General features: G+C 51.4%; 1 protein-coding gene across 1 annotated transcript in view; it reads left to right on the forward strand.

The window, feature by feature from the left end:
• Positions 1-814: 814 nt before the first annotated feature.
• Positions 815-18,602, forward strand: part of FCGBP (Fc gamma binding protein) — a 41,835-nt gene continuing 24,047 nt past the window's right edge. Inside the window, exons 1-6 of the mRNA XM_059666547.1 lie at positions 815-964; positions 2,266-3,513; positions 5,280-5,629; positions 10,835-11,405; positions 13,349-13,953; positions 16,419-16,986. Coding sequence (XP_059522530.1) covers positions 910-964; positions 2,266-3,513; positions 5,280-5,629; positions 10,835-11,405; positions 13,349-13,953; positions 16,419-16,986 — 3,397 coding nt within the window. The 5' untranslated portion in view covers positions 815-909. The remainder of the gene's footprint in view (positions 965-2,265; positions 3,514-5,279; positions 5,630-10,834; positions 11,406-13,348; positions 13,954-16,418; positions 16,987-18,602) is intronic.

Consider the following 18,602-nt stretch of genomic DNA (forward strand, 5'->3'; position numbering starts at 1 on the left):
GAGGTATTGTGTCTCACTGCACAGGCCTGAGTAAGGTGTTCAGACACCTCCCCATCACACACACTCCGTAGTGGTGCCTGGAAACAGCATGTGGGTGGCTGGGGACCAGAGATCAGCTAATAGGAACTAGGGAGCAGCCAGAACCCGGATGCAGGTCCTTTGCTGTTATACCTGGCAGAAGCCAAAGGAAAAATCTGCAGGCAGCTTCTGGTCAGCAAACAAGATCAAATACCATCTTCCACCCAGATCTCAACCCCGCGGGGACCTAGGGTCTGAGCACCCTGCTCCCCAGCTGTTTCTCTCAGGACCACCACCCTTCCAGGACTGAGTTTCCCAGCAGGCTCTCAGGGCACAGCCACCAGCTGTTCTCATATCCTCAGGCCCCAGGCATCCAGGCTTGCCCTCCACCCTTCACAGGCCTTCAGGATCCCCATTCCACCTGGCTCTGGGATCAGGAGCCTCCTCCCAGAAGTTGGAACCATCTGCCTGGCAGGTGGCCCAGGGTGTGGCCTGAGGAGCCCAGAAACTCCATTATATAGCCCAGCCCAGGGGCTAACCCTGAAGCTCCAGGGACCTGCAGGTAAGAGAGGCTGGGTCTCCTTTGGAAATAGGACATCAGGTCTCCTACTCTTGCTCCTGACTCCAGGCTTCCCCACCCCATCCCCAGACCCAATGGACATCCAACTCCCTATCCTTGCCCCTGTCCTGCCCTCCCCACCCCACCCGCAGACCAACTGGACACCCAACTACCCTATACACACTGACCCTTGGATCCAGCCCACTCAAGCCTTCCTGCTGTCCAGGTGGCCATTGTCCTGAGACTGGGCCCTTCTATTGTTTCTGAGATGGTCTCTGTCAGGAGGGGCGGATCAGCTTCCTAGGACCCCGCTCTATTTCCCCTCTGCAGACATGGGCTTCCTGTGGAGCTGGTGGACACTCTGGGCTGGAGCAACCCTTCTGTGGGGTAAGTAAGGCCAGGGTCCCACCCCTGTTCTTGTTCCTGACTCTGCCTGCCCGGGTCAGCACCCTCCATTTGTGTCCCCCCACAAACCCATCTCCCACGTCACCCTCTGCTAGCTGCAATGGGAGAGAGGGCCCTTGGGCTCTGCAGAGAAGTGTGGCAGAACTGAGGCAAACACCTTAGTCCCCAATTCAAGGTGCAAGAACAACCACTCCCTTGATTTTCTGCAACTCAAGCAAAGTTTAGACCCTAACAATCATTCTGCTGAGTTAATGGAGAATTTCACTAAAGTCATTCTTGGTGGGCTTGGTGCCCAGTTCTCCAGGGTCATGTCCAGGACTGGAGTCTTAAGTAAACCAAAGGACTGGGGGAAGGATGCGACACCAAGATGGGACACCTGATTCCTTGGCCCCATGGACACTAGGATACCCTTCAAGGCCCCCCTTGTTCACCAGGCACTTCTTTTATAACTCCCACACTCTCTCCAAGACCCCATAGACTCTTCTTTCTCTCCCTCCCCTCCCCTCCCCTCTCCTCCCCTCTCCTCTCCTCTTCTCTCTCTCTCTCTCTCTCTCTCTCTCTCTCTCTCTCTCTCTCTCTCTCTCCCTCTTCCCTTTCCCCTTCCTCTGTCTTCTGGAGCATCTCTGTCCATTTGGGGGTGTGGAAAGGTCCAAACTGCTCTCTATTTCTTGGAGACATTTTGCTCACATTCCATAACTCCTTTCTTCCCTTTACCCACTTCACACTCCCCACCCCACCTCCAGTTCTATTATCACAAACTGGCAACTGAATCCAGCCCCATCGAGCTTAAAACAATTTTGGGTTGGAGATTTCACATGGAAATTCAGACAGCAAGTTTCTCACACAAAAAAAGGTAAAATCTGGCATAAAAAAGGAAAAAAGAGTCGATACGCTGTCAAAATAACAACAGGCTAAAGCTAGTAGCAAGGCCCCACTTTTGAGTCTGTAGGCCGACGCGCTATCCACTGAGCCACACCGGCCGGGGCTAAGGCCCCACTTTTGATGTGCCTGAACACTCCATTTGCACAATTGCCACCCAAACTGTTTCCCATATTGACATTACTTGCTTCACACTTGAATCTGAGCTCTCTGTCCAAATCATTCAGGTTTTTGGAAGACAAAGTCAGACAGGCTGGTAGGTAAATGCTGCAAGAAAAAGGAGAAAGGAAAGAGAAAAGAGGGAGAAACGCCCAAGCTAATATTTGACAGGTTATCCAGGCACAGGGCAAGGGGTTACTTCTCTGATGGATAAATAGACCCATGAGTGCATTTTCTCACCCCAGGGTTGACCCAGGAGGCCTCAGCGGACCCCAGCCATGCTGAAGGGGCGGAGTTCCTCACAGCCTTCCTGCAGAACTACCAGCCCGGGTATGTCAAGGGCAAGCTCTACCTCCTCATCACCAGTCTGTCGGACAGCCCTGCTTCAGTTACCGTCCTCAGCCAGGCAGATGGCACCTCGCAGAATGTACCAGTGAAGCCTGGGCAGTCGGTCATGGTCAACATCGGCACCAAGGCTGAGATGATCGGCAGCAATATCTTCCAGCACGCGGTATTGGTCCGCTCGGATCGCAACATCTCTGTGCAGGCCATAAACACTAAGCCCAACACAGAGGATCTGACACTGCTGCGGCCTGTCAGCACCCTGGGAACAAAGTACTTTGTGTTCACACCCCCTAGTGCCTCGGCTAAGAATGTCAAGGAGTTTGCTGTGGTGGCTGGTGCAAAGGGTGCCTCCATCAGTGTGCAGCTGAAGGCGGCAGTGACATTCCAGGGCAACTTCTACCCAGGGGGCAGCGTCCTAACTGTGACTCTCCAGCCCTACCAAGTGGCCCAGGTACAGAGCACGGCTGATCTCTCAGGGTCAAAGGTCACAGCCAGTAGCCCTGTGGTTGTCCTCTCCGGCCACAGCTGTGCCCAGAAACACACAAGCTGCAACCATGTGGTGGAGCAGCTGTTACCCACGTCTGCCTGGGGCACCCACTATGTGGTGCCCCCTCTGGCCTCCCAGACCCGCTTCGATGTGGTCTATGCCGTGGCCGGCCAGCCCACGAAGGTGACCTACAACCACGGGAACATCATTGGCTCCAGGGGACTCCAGGAGGGGGAAGTAATTGAGTTTGAGGTCCGGCCATCCTGGCCACTCTTCCTATCTGCAGATGCGGGCATCCAAGTCCTGTTGTTTGGCACGGGTGGCACAAGGGGCAAAGTGACCTATGACCCCTACTTGGTCCTGATCCCAGATGTGGAAGCCTACTGTCCTGCCTATGTGGTCAATAGCTTCCCAGGCTCTAAGGGTGTGGCCCTAGTGGTGGCACAGACGAAGGCTGCTGACAAGCTGACCATGGATGGACACGGGCTGGGGACCAGGCTCACCTGGGTAACTGTTCCAGGCAGTGAGTTCTCGTATGCCGAAGTGGACCTCAACAGTACTAACATCATCCACATGACCATGGCCAATACCAGCTTCGGGCTGCTCACCTTTTGGCTGACCCAATCTGGGGGCTACGGGACAGCAGCTGCCTGCGGCCAGAGTGAGTGATGGGGAACGACACCCTGCCCACCAGGTGTCCCCTTTGTGGTCTCTCTCGCCTTTCCCTTTTCTTACCCACCTGCTCTCCTGTGGCTTCCCGGCTCAGCTGGGCTGTTCCCCCCGCCACACACACACACACACACACACACACACACACACACACACACACACACACCTCATCCTCTCTGTCATCCTTCCTTTCCTTAAGGCTTCCCAGCCCCTCTCTATACCCCCTCGCCAAGCAATACTCTACTCTAAATGTTTAGCAACAGGTGTGGTCCAGGGTCCCAACCAGTCAGAAGAGATACCAGCGCATGAAGCAGGGTCTTAGAAGCCCCATGTATCTGGCATTAGCCCTTGGTCTGTTGCTTTTGGGGAGAAGTTGGGGAAGGGGTCTTAGGGGAGAGCCAATGTGTGTGAGAGAGGAATATTTCGGGGGGGGGGGCCACAGGGACGGGTTAAAGCTTTTTACCAACTTGTTTATAAATATTTTTACATTTAGCGACTGATACACAACTATACCAGTTGCTAACTGATACTCTCTCACACCTGCTTTGGAATGTTTATGCCCAAACTCAGAAGGCCTAAAAGTATAATAATAATGATGCCTCCCATGCCAGGGAATTTCTCTCTCAATATACCAGGTGCCTCGCGCGTTAACGTAGTTCATCTCTAGGACCTGGCCCTATATGCAGCCTCAGGCTCAGCACATTGAGAAGCTGCTTCCAGGCAGGGCAGCGCTTGATGGCACAGATGGGAGAGCCAGGCTTCTGGGGTTCAAATACCACCTCTGCTTGTGTGACCTGGGGCATATGACTTCACCTCTGGGGGCCTCAGTTTCCATTTCTGTAAAATGGGGATAATAACAGCACCCCCTCCACAGGTGTAATGAGTAAACATTTGTAAAGCACTTTGGGGGTACCTGGCCAGTGCGTAGGGCTACGGAAGGGTAAGCTGCGATTATGAGTTGACAGAAGGCAAGAGCTTCTGAAGACTAGGACACAGAGGAGGAGAAACTGTTTCTCCTTATTTGGACCCCCTACCCCTTAAGCTAGGACCTAGACACTAGAGTTCCCAGTGCTGGCAAAAATGCCCTCCCTCCACCCCTCCATGGCATAAAACCACTCAATTTCAAAGGGCCACTTTGGGCTTCAATAGTAGAATGGCGAGGGGGTAGGTGATCAATTATAACGCCTGGGGCAGTTCCCAGCCCTACTTAGTTTTAGCTTACTTAAACCTGGCAGCACCCCCTCCCCAAAAATCCCTGTGAAGAAGGTATCATTGTCATCAGCGTCACCAGTGAGGAAAGTGGGGCACAGAGAGTTGAACATTCCTTGTCCAGTGTCACACAGCTAATTGGTTGAGCCGGGATTCTAACCTGGGCTGCCTGACTTCGCTGTCATTTCCCTTCTGTTGAACAGTTTCTGTCTTCCATCTTCTGCTTTAGCATTTTTCCCTGAGTGAGAAGGTAGGGGAGAGGAGAAAATTAACAAGTTAGGTATGCCATGATTGTTCCCGCCGGTCCTTCTCCACTACCTCCCAGTCCTTCTGGGCTGAGCCGTGTTAAACTGGGGAATCAGGGAACCTGGGCTTGGGTTGGGCCTGAGCAGCTCTCTCCCTGTGAGATTCCAGACCTCAGTTTCCCCACTTCTAAAATGGGTAGTTGTGAGCACATTGCCCAAACTCCCTGCAGCGGGATTGCTCCAGGATTCCCACCCATGTGCACATTTCCTAACTTCTCCCTCACCACCTCTCCTCCCACCCCAGCCCTATTGTCTGCGGAGAAGCCCTCCTGCGAAGGTGTGCAGTGCCCTCCCTCGCAGATCTGCCAGGTGGTGGATGGGCATGCCAAGTGCATGCCAGGCCCCGTGGCCGTCTGCCGAGCCCAGGGTGACCCCCATTACACCACCTTCGATGGCCGTCGCTACGACATGATGGGCACGTGCTCGTACATGATGGTGGAGCTGAACAGCGAGGACCCGACACTGCCAGCCTTCAGCGTGGAGGCCAAGAACGAGCACCGTGGCAGCCGCAGGGTCTCCTATGTGGGTTTCGTCACCGTGAACGCCTACAGCCACTCCGTGTCGCTGGCCCGCGGGGAAGTTGGTTTCGCCCGGGTAAGGAATCTTCAGCGTTATAATTAATGCCCATCAGTTAGAAGGAGGAGCAAAGCCTGGGTGTCGGGGCCCCTAATCTGAGCCCTTTGCCGAGAGTGGAGGGTATAAGAAGTGGACCCAGGATGTAGGGGTTGGGAAGGAGGAATTTGAAAATCCGTGGCAGAATCTTAAACCCCTTTTGTCCAGCAATTGTACTTCTAAAAGTTTTAAGGATGCTCAGAGATATGGCTACAGAAAAAAGTTTATGCCAATGTGGTTTGTAATAGCAAATGACAACAACAACAACAACAATAATGGTAGGGAAAAAGAAAACAAAATGTCCCAAAATGGGGAATTTCTTAAGTGACCAAACACTAACTTCAGTGAGCACTATGTGCCAGACTTGTTTCTTAGCATTTTCCAGGTTTTAATGCACTTAATATTCACAGAATTTTCAGGATAGGCATAATTATTATTATCAACTAGAGGCCTGGTGCACAAAATTTGTGCATTGGGGGGGGCGGTGGGGGTCCCTCAGCCTGGCCTGCACCCTCTCCAATCCAGGATCCCTCTCACAATCCAGAACCACTGGCTCTTAACTGCTCACCTGTCTGCTTGCCTGATGCCTCTAACTTCTCTCCCCTGCCAGCCTGATCCTTCTAACTGTTCTCCCCTGCTGGTCTGATCCCCCCAACTGACTAACTGCTCTCCCCTCCTGGCTGATCCCCCTAACTACCTAACTGCTCTCCCCTCCTAGCCATATCACCCTAATTGCTCTCCCCTGCCAGCCTGATCCCCCTAACTGCCTATCTGCTCTCCCCTCCTGGTCTGATCCCCCTAACTGCCTAACTGCCACCTTCTCCCTTCTGCCTTCTCCTGCGGCACCTTCTCCCGCGGCCTCTGCAAAAGGGACCATGGTGCTGGACTGGTCCTCACAGCCACTGTGGCTGCAGGTCCTTAGCCCTTGCAGCCACTGTGGCTTTGTCTGAAAGGACGTCTAGAATATCTGGAAGACGTCCAGTCTAATTAGCATATTAGCCTTTTATTAGTATAGACTAGAGGCCCAGTGCACAAAAATTTGTGCACGGGGGGAGGGGGTTCCTCAGCCCGGCCTGTGCCCTCTCTCAGTCTGGGACCCCTGGGGGGATGACCACCTGCTGGCTTAGGCCTGCTCCCCGGGGGATTGGACCTAAGATGGCAATCAGACATCCTTCTGGCAGCCTGGCAGCCCTCAGGGGATGTCCACTTGTCAGCGAGGAGCAGACCTAAGCTGCAGTCAGACATACAGGATATGTTCATCACTCTGGAACATTTCCTTATGCCCCTTCCCAAACAAATCCCAACCCACCCTCGATGTAATCACAGTTTTGATTTTTTCCCCCCCATAGATTAGTTTTGTCTCTTCAAGAACTTCATATTAATGGAATCATCCAGTCTCAGGAGCCTTTTGTGTAAGGCTTCATTTGCTCAGCATAATAATTTTGAGGTTCTCCCATGTTACTGCAATTAATTTTTTAATAGATAAAGCCTTCATATAGCTCAAAACAAAGAAAGAGCATGTTGTGAGAGGTCTTGCTTTCAGCCTATCTTCATCTGACCTTCTCCCACTCCCCACAGGTAACGACTTTACTCATTCCTTGGGTGTCCATCCCGGCAGTGGTTCTCAGCCTTCCTAATGCCGTGACCCTTTAATACAGTTCCTCATGTTGTGGTGACCCCAACCATAAAATTATTTTTGTTGCTACTTCATAACTGTAATTTTGCTACTGTTATGAATTGTAACGTAAACATCTGATATGCAGGATGTATTTTCATTGTTCGCGACCCACAGGTTGAGAACCGCTAGATTCTAGGGTTTATTTATGCCAAGACAAACAACCATAAGCATACATTCTTACCTCTCCCCTGTCTTAGAAAAGTGTGCTTTACTGTGTGCTCTGTTTTTCACTTCGCTTTTTTCACTGAACCATTCATTCTGTTTCCATATCGATGGATAGAGAGTCTTCCCTTCTTTCTCACAGCTGCACCCTTCTTTATCACATGGGTGCATCATAGTTCATTGAACTCAGTCCCCCATGGATAGATCTTTGCTCTTAATGGCAAATGGTACTGCAGTGAATATTCTCAGACCTCACTCATTTTATGAGTGTGCAGGTGGATCTGTGAGATTAACAGCCAGGTGGATTAAAGTAGGTGTTCTTGAGATCGAGGGGGGTTGAGCACAAACTAACGGGGGCTTCAAATCCCTTGAAATTAGGTGCAGAATTTTGCACATGAAAGAGGGTCCATTGTTTTTGTCAGTGACCTGACACAAGTGTAAAGCTCTTGGTTGAATCATGGCAGGATGGCCACAAGATGTTAGGAGAACAAAGGAGTTCATGGTATGGTGACATTAGCATGGTCTCATTATTTTTAGAAAAATATAAAAGTATTTAAAGGTAGAAGACAAAAATATTTCAGGATTTATAAGTGTGTGTGTTTGTGTGTCTACAGCAATATGGGTGATTTGTCTTTTCTGTTTTGCTCATACACATTTTGGAAGTTTTCTGTAATGAACAAATATTACTTGTATTATTTAAAAACTAGAGGCCCAGTGCACAAAAATTTGTGCACTCTGCGGGGTTGGGGGAGTCCCTCAGCCCAGCCTGTGCCCTCTTGCAGTCTGGGACCCCTTGGGGGATGCCCACCTGCTGACTTAGGCCTGCTCCCCGGGGAATCAGACCTAAGCTGGCAGTCAGACATCCCTCTGGCAGCCTGGGAGCCCTCAGGGGATGTCCACTTGTCAGCGGGGAGCAGGCCTAAGCTGCAGTTGGACATCCTTAGCACTGCTGGGGAGGCAGGAGAGGCTCCCACCACCACCTCTGTACTGGCAGCCATCAGCCTGGCTTGTGGCTGAGCAGAGCTCCCCCATGTGGGAGCGCACTGACCACCAGAGGGCAGCTCCTGCATTGAGCGTCTGCCCCCTGGTGGTCAGTGTGTGTCATAGTGACCAGTCATTCCCAGTCTTTCTGCTGTTAGGGTCAGTTTGCATATTACCCTTTTACTATATAGGATAGAGGCCTGGTGCACGGGTGGGGGCCGGCTGGTTTGCCCTGAATGGTGTCCCAGATCAGGGTGGGGGTCCCGCTTGGGTGCCTGGCCAGCCTGGATGAGGGGCTGAGGGCCGTTTTCAGGTTGGCCACACCCCCTTCAGGGTGGGGGTCCCCACTGGGGTGCCTGGCCAGCATGGGTGAAGGGCTGATGGCTGTTTGCAGGCTGGGCACAACCCCTTCAGGGTGGCGAAGGGGGGTGTCCCACTGGGGTGCCTGTACAGCCTGGGTGAGGGGCTGATGGCCATTTTCAGGCTGGCCATGCCCACAGGCTGGAAGCAGATATCTGGGATTTATTTAACTTCTATAATTGAAACTTTGTAGCTTTAAGCAGGTCCCAGGTTGGGTTGCCCCTGGCAACCGAGGCCCCCAGCCCCTCCTTGAGCAGAGGCCACGCTGGCTGGATTCAGGTATCTAGGATTTATTTATCTTCTATAATTGAAACTTTATAGCCTTGAGCGGAGCTCAGGGCAGGCCAGGGCAGGTGGGAAGCTTGGCTTCCTCCATCGCTGGGGGCAATGCAAGCCTACTGCTCACTCCAGCTCCGTGGCTGCAGCCATCTTTGTGATTGACTGACGGAGTGAGGAGTGATGGTTAATTTGCATATTACTCTTTTATTAGTTAGAATGGAGATCACTGCTCTTGCAGAGCAATAGATTTGAACAGTGATCCCTGGACTGCTAGCCTATAAGTGTGGGGCCCCAGGCTGTCTCAGTCACTGCTATGTCCACAGCGCTGCCTCGCACAGACCTAGATACACGGTAGGGCTCTTGGAGGTTTTGCTGATTAACTGAATGAATGAATGAATGAATGAATTATCGTATCTGCAGACCACCATTCATGCTGTTCCTTCTGCCTGTTACTCCATTTTTATACCCCATACTCTTGTCTAAGAAGAGAATATGTGGAGAAAGCATAAGAAAGATGCTCAGGAAAAGGAAATGGGTCCAAGGGACAGAGGGACATATTCCTTATCTCTGGCAGACTCTCTCCACTGGGACATGTGCGAAGGAATACTCTTCCTAGTCCCTATTTTTATGGCTCTCTCTTACTAATCTTTTATAGCTCAGCTCAGCTGTCACTTCCTCCAGGAAGACTCCCCTGACCTGCAAGGTTGGGTCTGGCCCTTTTCTAGGTTCCCACAGCCTCCTGTGCCTTCACCCCAGCCTGTCCATTCGACCTTTCTAGTGAAATGTCTGTCTTCACCATTGGACTGGGATCCCCATGAGAGTAGGGTCAGTTGTCTTGGTCATCGCTGGATCTCCATGATTTCCCAGCACAGGCTAGGCAGATTGTGTGCCCAGTGAGTGTTTACTTGACAGGGCAGTGCCCTCATTCACTCACTGAGTGCCTACTGTTCTACCAGGCACTGTTCTAGGCACTGGGAATGAAGTAGGGTTCAAAGCAGACAAAGATCCCTATCTTTGTGGATCCCTGGCAGTCTATGGAGTTAGACAGATGATACGTGCAAATGATATATTAGAAGGTTAGAAACTATGAGAACAAAATAGAGCAGGAAAGAGTTGCCATATAAAATAGGATGGTCAAGAATGGCCTCGTTGAGACGGTAACATTTGAGGAAAGCTTTTGTAAGAGGCCAGGAAGTGAGCTATGTGTGCATCTAGCAGTGGTTCTCAACCTTCCTCATGCCTCGACCCTTTAATACAGTTCCTCATGTTGTGGTGACCCCCAACCATAAAATTATTTTCGTTGCTACTTCATAACTGTAATTTTGCTACTGTTATGAATCGTAATGTAAATATCTGATGTGCAGGATGTATTTTCATTGTTACAAATTGAACATAATTAACGCATAGTGATTAATCACAAAACAATACGTAATTATATATGTGTTTTCCGATGGTCTTAGGCGACCCCTGTGAAAGGGTCATTCGACCCCCAAAGGGGTCGCGACCCACAGGTTGGCGACCCACAGGTTGAGAACCGCTGACTAGGGAAGAACATTTTATTCCACAGGGATAGTAACAGCAAAGATCCTGAGGCTTGATTGGTGGCAGTAATAGGAGGGAGGAATCCCACTGCAGCTGGAGCAGGGAAGCAAGTAGGAGGAGATGAGGGTCTGAAGGCTGGACCACATGAGATGTGACCACTCCCCTCCCTTCTCATCCTTCTGCAGATTGACAACCAGCGCTCGCGCCTACCTGCTTCCCTGGCTGAGGGTAGCCTTCGTGTGTACCAGAGTGGGAGGCGGGCCATAGTGGAGCTGGACTTCGGGCTGGTCGTCTCCTACGACTGGGACTGCCAGCTGGCACTGAGCCTGCCCACACGCTTCCAAGGCCAGGTGTACGGACTGTGTGGCAACTACAACGGCAATGCCACTGACGACTTCCTCACACCTGACGGGGAGCAGGCTCCTAACGTTGTGGAGTTTGCCAATAGCTGGAAGCTGGATGATGGGGACTTTTTGTGTGAGGACGGCTGCCAAGACAACTGTCCCTCCTGCACCCCAGGCCAGGCTCAGCACTATGAGGGCGACCGTCTCTGCGGCATGCTGACCAAGCCTAATGGCCCCTTTGCCGCCTGCCATGATACCCTGAGCCCCTGGCCCTTCCTGAAGGAGTGTGTATACGACCTGTGTGTGCTCAATGGGGACCGCTCCAGCCTGTGCCGTAGCCTCAGTGTATACGCCCAGGCCTGTTTGGAGCTTGGCATCTCTATCAAGGACTGGAGGTCACCAGCCAACTGCCGTGAGTGGTGTCCTGGTGGGGGCTGGGAACACATGGAGAGAGGCAGGGGACCCCTTACATCTGCTCAACGTCTGAACACTTAGTGTGGTTCAGCCTGGAGCTGGATCATGGCAGGGACATGGAGATGGCCAAGATGGCCAGGCCGTGCCCACAGTGAGCCTAAGGTTGGGGCAGACATATCACTTGACAGTGACAGTCCAGAATGGTCATGGCTAGGTTGGTGGAGGCATAGACAGAGCGGTCAGGGAAAGCATGGGGAAGTCCAAGGGGTCTATGGGAGACGAGAGCGGTTTCAGACTCAGTCTGGGGGAGTAAGGAGGATTTATTAGAGAAAAGGACACCCAATCAACAACCCATAGGAAGACTAGGAACTAGATAGGAAAAGGGGAGTGGGAAGGGAGTTGCAGGCTGAAGGAAGAGCACATGATAAGCCTGGCATGAGAGGTCATCCTCAAAGCAGAAATGTGAACACTTCTCTATAGCCCTTCCATGACTCCCCAATGTCCTCTGGATAAATACCAAGCTCCTCAGCCAGGTGTCCATTCCCTTAATCATTCTTTCACTCATTTATTCATTCATTCAACAAGGGTTCCCCAAGTCCTTATCTGTCCCCATCTCTGAGCTGGTGATGTTCACCCACCTGCTCCTGCCCCTGTGAGGTTCTCAGGGGCAGAAAGGCTAGAAGGGAGGAAGGAAGAGGCATCCAGGCCCAGGCCCAAGGCTTGAGGGGGAGTAAGTCTGGAGTAGATACTGAGGCCATCTGGGGTTTGTCTTGGTCATTGTTGTGTCCTCGCTGCCCAGTTCTCACTCCCCTCTGCAGAGTTCCCTAATGCCTAGTGCAGAAGAGGAACCAGGGAGTTCACTCATGCACTGGGCCAGGCCCTGTCCTTGGTGCTGAGGATTCAGCTGTGATTGGGCAGACCTGGTCCACACTCTCACAGAACTTATGTCCTATCAGGAAGGCAGCCAGCAAGCAATAAACTGTGGAATATCTCCAGAGAGCAAAAGAAATAAAGTTTATGTAATAAGAGCAAATGGGAGGATCATGAAGAAGGTGCTTAGGGAACGTCTTTCTGAGGAGGTGACACAGGGGCAGAGACTAAGGATAAGGCAACAGAGTCAGCTAAGTAATACCAATGATGCTCCACAGACGAACTCATGTACTCCTCCCAACAACCTGTGAGGTCGGTACTATTATTATCCCATTTTACTGAGAGGGAAACTGAAGCACAGGGCAGTTGGAATCATTTGCTCATGACCACACAGCTAAGAAGGGAGAGCCAGGATTTGAACCCAGCCCATCTGGGCTTCAGTAGCCTTCTCTTAATAACATGCTGTACTGCCTTCCGAGGGAAGTCCAACACAGGCATAGGCGCCTGAGCGGAGAGTGTGAGGATCCGTGAGGAGGCCCCTGTGGCTAGGGCAGAGTGAGCCAGAGAGAAAATGAGAGGAGAGGATGAGAGGTGATGAGGGCAGATGGTGTGGGGCCTCCTGGGCCACCAGGAGGACTCTGGCCTTCACTCTGAACAAGATAGAGCCACAAATGGGCTCTGAGCAGGAGACGGGTGTCATCCGACTCAGGTGTCCACAGGGTCCCCATGGCTGCGAGTGAGGGGGCAGAGGGGAGCAGGGAGGAGGGTACTGGAGTGGATGGGGCGGGGGCGGAGGGGACGGGAACGGTAATGATAGGAGAAGGGGGCAGATTCTGGGTAGATTTTGAATATGGAGCTCCCAGGATTTACGGACAGGTTGGTTGTCCAGGGAAAGAAGGGAGGAGGGGTCTACTCTGACTCTGAGGTTTGAGGCCTGAGCGCCTGAAGGATGGGGAGCGCTGGGGGAGGAGCAGGGTTCTTTGGGGAGGGAAGCCCTGGCACTTTCCCGACTGAGAGTCCCTCGAGGGCCCCACTGCGTTGGCCTGACCCCTTATCCTTGTCTCCCCGCAGCCCTGTCCTGCCCTGCCAACAGTCGCTACGAGCTCTGTGGCCCTGCCTGCCCCGCCTCCTGCAACCCCACTGCTGCTCCAGCCAACTGCTCCGGGCGCCCATGCGTGGAGGGCTGCGCGTGCCTCCCGGGCTTCGTGGCCAGCGGCGGCGCGTGCGTGGCGGCCTCGTCCTGCGGCTGCATCTACGAGGGCCGCCCGCTGGCTCCGGGCCAGCAGGTGTGGGCGGACGAGCGGTGCAGGCGGCGCTGCACCTGCAACGGCGCCACCCAGGAGGTGAGCTGCAGCGACACGCAGGGCTGTCCAGCCGGCGAGCGCTGCCGCGTCCAGAACGGCCTCCTGGGCTGCTATCCCGACCGCTTTGGGAGTTGCCAGGCGTCGGGGGACCCGCACTACGTGAGCTTCGATGGCCGGCGCTTCGACTTCATGGGCACCTGCACCTACCTGCTGGCCGGCTCGTGCGGCCAGAACGCGGCCCTGCCCTCCTTCCGGGTGCTGGTGGAAAATGAGCATCGGGGTAGCCAGACCGTTAGCTACACGCGTGCTGTGCGCCTGGAGGCCCGCGGCGTGAAGGTGGCGGTGCGCAGGGAGCATCCCGGGCAAGTGCTGGTGAGCACCAAGCAACCGGATCCAGTGGAGGAGGAGGGCGGGCATTTCTCCCCAAGAGTGGGTGGGGCTGTTAGAAGGCCTGTGGTCAGTGAGGAAACCCGGGGTCCCAATCAGGCGCCGTTGCCTCTCCTTGACTGTGTGACTTTGGCTCTCCCGGCCTTAGGCCTTAGTTTTGTCCTCTGTCAAATGAGATAATAAGAAGGTGCCTGAGTAGAAGCCCTTCACAAGGTGGTTGTGAGAATTAGCCCAATTAATATTAGTAGAGTATTTAAAAGACCCTTGCGGCCCAGCAGATGCTCAGTAAATGTTAACTTAATATTGTGTTGATATGAACCCTCCAAAGTTATAGATTTGTGCATTTTACGGTTGATTTTCAGAGGGTAAGGCGACCTGTAAATGGTCGGGAACTAGAGGTGTGTGCGTTGGGGGGGGGGGGGGACTGTGAGAGGGGAGAGCGCAAAGAGCAGCATGCTTCTGGGCAGAGGGCTCTCAGGTGGCCCACCACCCAGCAGACGTCAAGAGCCACTGCTTTACTCTTTTAAAAAAAGATAAAAATCGGGAGGTGGGGTTGTTGTAAGATTTACAACAATAAGTTGATAATTATTATCAAGAAGGTTGGGCAGCGGCCCAGGCTTTCAGGAGGAAGATGAATGGGAAATGGAAAACCAAGGGAATTTTCCATGTGCCAGGCACTGTGCCAAACACTTTACAGGCCTTAACTCTTAATCCTGTAAACCCAACGCTGTTGGAGTAAAGGAAATTCTGCCCACAAAGCCTAGTGTTTGACAAGGAGAAGCCCCTTGATAAGCAGAGGACATAAATGCCAATATTCATGTTCTCACCGCTCTGAAAAGACATTTAAGCGGAGGCTTGGATAATAATAGCCAACATATATTCTTACTTCTATGTGTTAAACGCTTGACCTACAGTAACTCAATGAATTTCCACAGCAACCTTGTGAAATAGCTGATCTTGTTAGATGAGGAAACTGAGGCACAGAGAGGTTAAGTGACTACTTACTCAAGGGCACACAGCCAGTGAGTGGCAGAGCCAGGATTTGAAGCCAAGCTTCTCCAGAGTCCATACCCTCAAACACTACCTTCTATTGCCTCTCCCAAAGAAAGAGCTGGAACAGGCAGGGAGATAAGTGGATGGAAAGGTGTTCCTGCTAGAAAGAACAGCAAGTGCAAAGACTTCGAGGGAGGAACAAACATGAGAGGTAGCGGAACATCATGGAGGCCAGTGGGGCTAGAATAGAGGGAGAGAGGGAAGAATGGGGATAATGGAGGGGATTGCTGTGATGGAGGCATTTTATTTAAGTTAAAAACTAAAAGATGAGGAAGAGACCACCAGGGGAAAAGCAGTTATTCCTAGGCAGGGGGAACAGTAGGTGCAAAGGCTGAGGCTGGACTGAGCTTGAAGAGTGTAGAGCAGCATGAGGCCAATGAGGTTGCCCCTGAGAGAGTGAGATTAGGAAGATGGAATACAGAGGCTGCTAGGAGATGAGATCAGAAAAGTGGGGACAAGCAGGGCCTGGTGGGTAGAAGGGTTCTATTTTAAGCCGAGAGGTGAAAGAGGCCAGGCAAAGAATAGGGATGAGGAAGAGGGTAGAAATGTGGCAGTGAAGGGTATAGCAAGTGCAAAGGCCCTGAGGCTGGGCTGAGCTGGGTGAGTTCAGGAGAATATCAAAATGCCTGCATGACTGGAGTTTCAGGGGTGGGGAATGGGATAATTAAGTTGAAGAGTAGTGGGTCTTAGATCATCTAGGGCTTTTTAGGCCATTGTAAGGGGTTTGGAGCAAAGCTGACACCTAAAAGGTGAAGTAGAGGTGGCCAAGTGAAGAGTGATAGGTGGTATTCTAGGAAGAGGGCAAAGCAAGTGCAAAGGCCCTGAGGTGGGAATGTACTTGATGTTCAGGGAGACATCGAGGAGGCTAAGCGAGTGAGGTGGTAGGTGTTGCAGGCACAAAGGTATAGAGAGCCAAGGTTAAGCAGGACCTTCTAGAGTAGGGACTTGGATTTAAGCCAAGTACTGAAGGATGAAGGGAAAGCAGCCAGGATAAAAGTACTAGCTGATGTTCTTGGCAACGTAAAAAGGCCCTAAAGTTAGACTAAACTGGAAGAGTTAGAGGAATATCAAGAAAGCCAGTGTCGCTGGAGCAGAATGAGTGAGGAGGAGTGTGTGAAGAAATGAGGTCAGGGAGGTCATGGGGAGACACAGTCTGAAGGCTTTGAAGGCCATGAGTTAGGGATTTGGATTTAAGTTGATGCTTGAAGTATGAAGAGAGGCGAATGGTGTGCTAGGCAGAGGGAACAGCAGGTGCAAAGGCTCTGAGGGGGCACCAAGCGTAATGTGCTCAAGGGAATAGCAAGAAGCTGAGACTAGCTGAAGCTGATTGAATGAGGGTTGGGCTACAGAGCCATGAATACACCCTGACCCCTTGGCTCTCCTGCATCTCTACCCAGGTGGATGGCATCCTTCAGTACCTGCCCTTCCAGGCAGCAGATGGGCAGGTCCAGGTGTTCCGCCAGGGCCAGGATGTAGTCATTCGCACAGACTTTGGCCTGACTATCACCTATGACTGGAATGCCCGTGTGACTGCCAAGGTGCCTGGAAGCTATGCCGGGGCCCTGTGTGGGCTCTGCGGGAACTTCAATGGGAACCCAGATGACGACCTAGCTCTGCGGGGTGGCGGCCAAGCTGACAATGCACTGGACTTTGGGAACAGCTGGCAGGAGGAGACAAGGCCAGGTTGTGAAGCAACCAAGCCAGGTGACTGTCCCAAGCTGGATTCTCTGGTGGCCCAGCAACTGCAGAGCAAGAAGGAGTGTGGGATCCTTGCTGACCCTCAAGGGCCCTTCCGGGAGTGCCACCGCAAGCTAGACCCACAGGGCGCTGTGCGCGACTGTGTCTACGACCTCTGCCTGCTACCAGGCCAGTCTGGGCCGCTGTGTGACGCGTTAGCTGCCTATGCTGCTGCATGCCAGGCCACTGGGGCCACTGTGCACCCCTGGAGGAGTGAGACACTTTGCCGTGAGTACCAGTCATGGAAGCTGGGGTCTCAGCCTTGGGTGTATTCATGAACACATAAATATCATTAATTCACTTAATTCTTATAACAGCCATATGAGGTAGGAGCTGTGGTTTTGCCCATTTAAAAGATGAAGAACCTGAGGCTCAGAAAGGATCAGTTACATGCCCAGGATCATGACAGCTAGAAAGTCACAGATGCAGTAAATATTTGTAAGGTGACTGGATACATCTGGTGGCCTCGGGTCTGGTTGCCATAAGGCAGTTGTCATTCAGAGATGAGCGGTGGTACTGCCTTTAGAAGGAGCCCGGTTCCCTCTTTAGTTCTTCTTGGTCCCCATCTGGTCTACTTCACTCATGTACAACATCTGCCTGGCCCCTTGGGGAGTCAATTTGAGGCCCTTGCATCCGATGTGGCTGCAGGAATGGTCTTCACACAGTTTTGCTTGCCTATAAGAGAAGTTCACAAAGCCATGCATCCCTTCACCTGATTTTTACATTTTAAAATTTATTGTTGAAATATAAAACACATGTTTAAATATACATAAGTAGAAGCTTAACCATTTTTCAGCAAGAGAACAAATTTGCATAACCTGTCCCAAGAATCATAAAAAAGAGCATACAAGGCCCCTCCACTGCCTCAGAAGCCCTTTCATGCCCTCTTCCTGGCCCTATAACCCAAGAGGTAACCACTATTCTGACATCTAAAGTTTCTGAACTTAATATAAGTGCAAGTTTACATCTATAGTTTCCATTCCACAGAATAATGAGAAACAAAAAGTATCTGTTGTTTTAATTCACTAAGCTTTGGGGATGTTTGTTACCCAGCAAAAGCTACCTGATGCAGTGATCAAAAAAGAGACTTCAGTGTATATAACTATGTTACAATAGGTTAAATACTGTTGAAACTAAAAACCAGTTCATCAGTTCCTTGACATCATCCAAAACCCAACCTGGGTTTCAGTTTCCCCAGTTCTCTAAGAAAAATGGGGTTTTTCAGTTTATTTGAATTTGAATTCAGACTAAGCCCACACGATGCATTGGTTTGATTTTTCTTAAATCACTTTTACCCTGTAACAGTCTCCTCCCTTCTCCCCCAATATATTATTATGAAATTTTTCAAACATACAGAAAAGTTGAAAGAATTTTAGCCCTAGCGGGTTTGGCTCAGTGGATAGAGCATCAGCCTGTGGACCAAAGGATCCCGGGTTCAATTCCAGTCAAGGGCACGTACCTCAGTTGCCGGCTCCTCCCTGGCCTGGGCCCTGGTCAGGACGTGTGCGGGAGGCAACCAATTGATGTATTTCTCTCACATCAATATTTCTCTCTGTCTTTCCTTCTCTCTTCCACTCTCTCTAAAAATCAATGGGAAAATATCCTCAAGTGAGGATTAAAAAAGAAAAAGAAAAAAAAAAGAATTTTATACTTGCCATCAAGATTCTACAGTCTATATTTTATGATATTTTCTTTGTCTCATACCTAGCCCTCTATCCACCCTCCCTTTTGTTCATGCCACTTATTTATTGGAAAATAACAGGTCATTTGCCCAGATTTCCTATTGTCTGGACTTGGCTAGTTGCTTCTTTATAGTGTTATTTAATTTGTCCCTTTGTCTAGCC

The sequence above is a fragment of the Myotis daubentonii genome, chromosome 15 (assembly GCF_963259705.1).
Source record: "Myotis daubentonii chromosome 15, mMyoDau2.1, whole genome shotgun sequence".
Classification (NCBI taxonomy): domain Eukaryota; kingdom Metazoa; phylum Chordata; class Mammalia; order Chiroptera; family Vespertilionidae; genus Myotis; species Myotis daubentonii.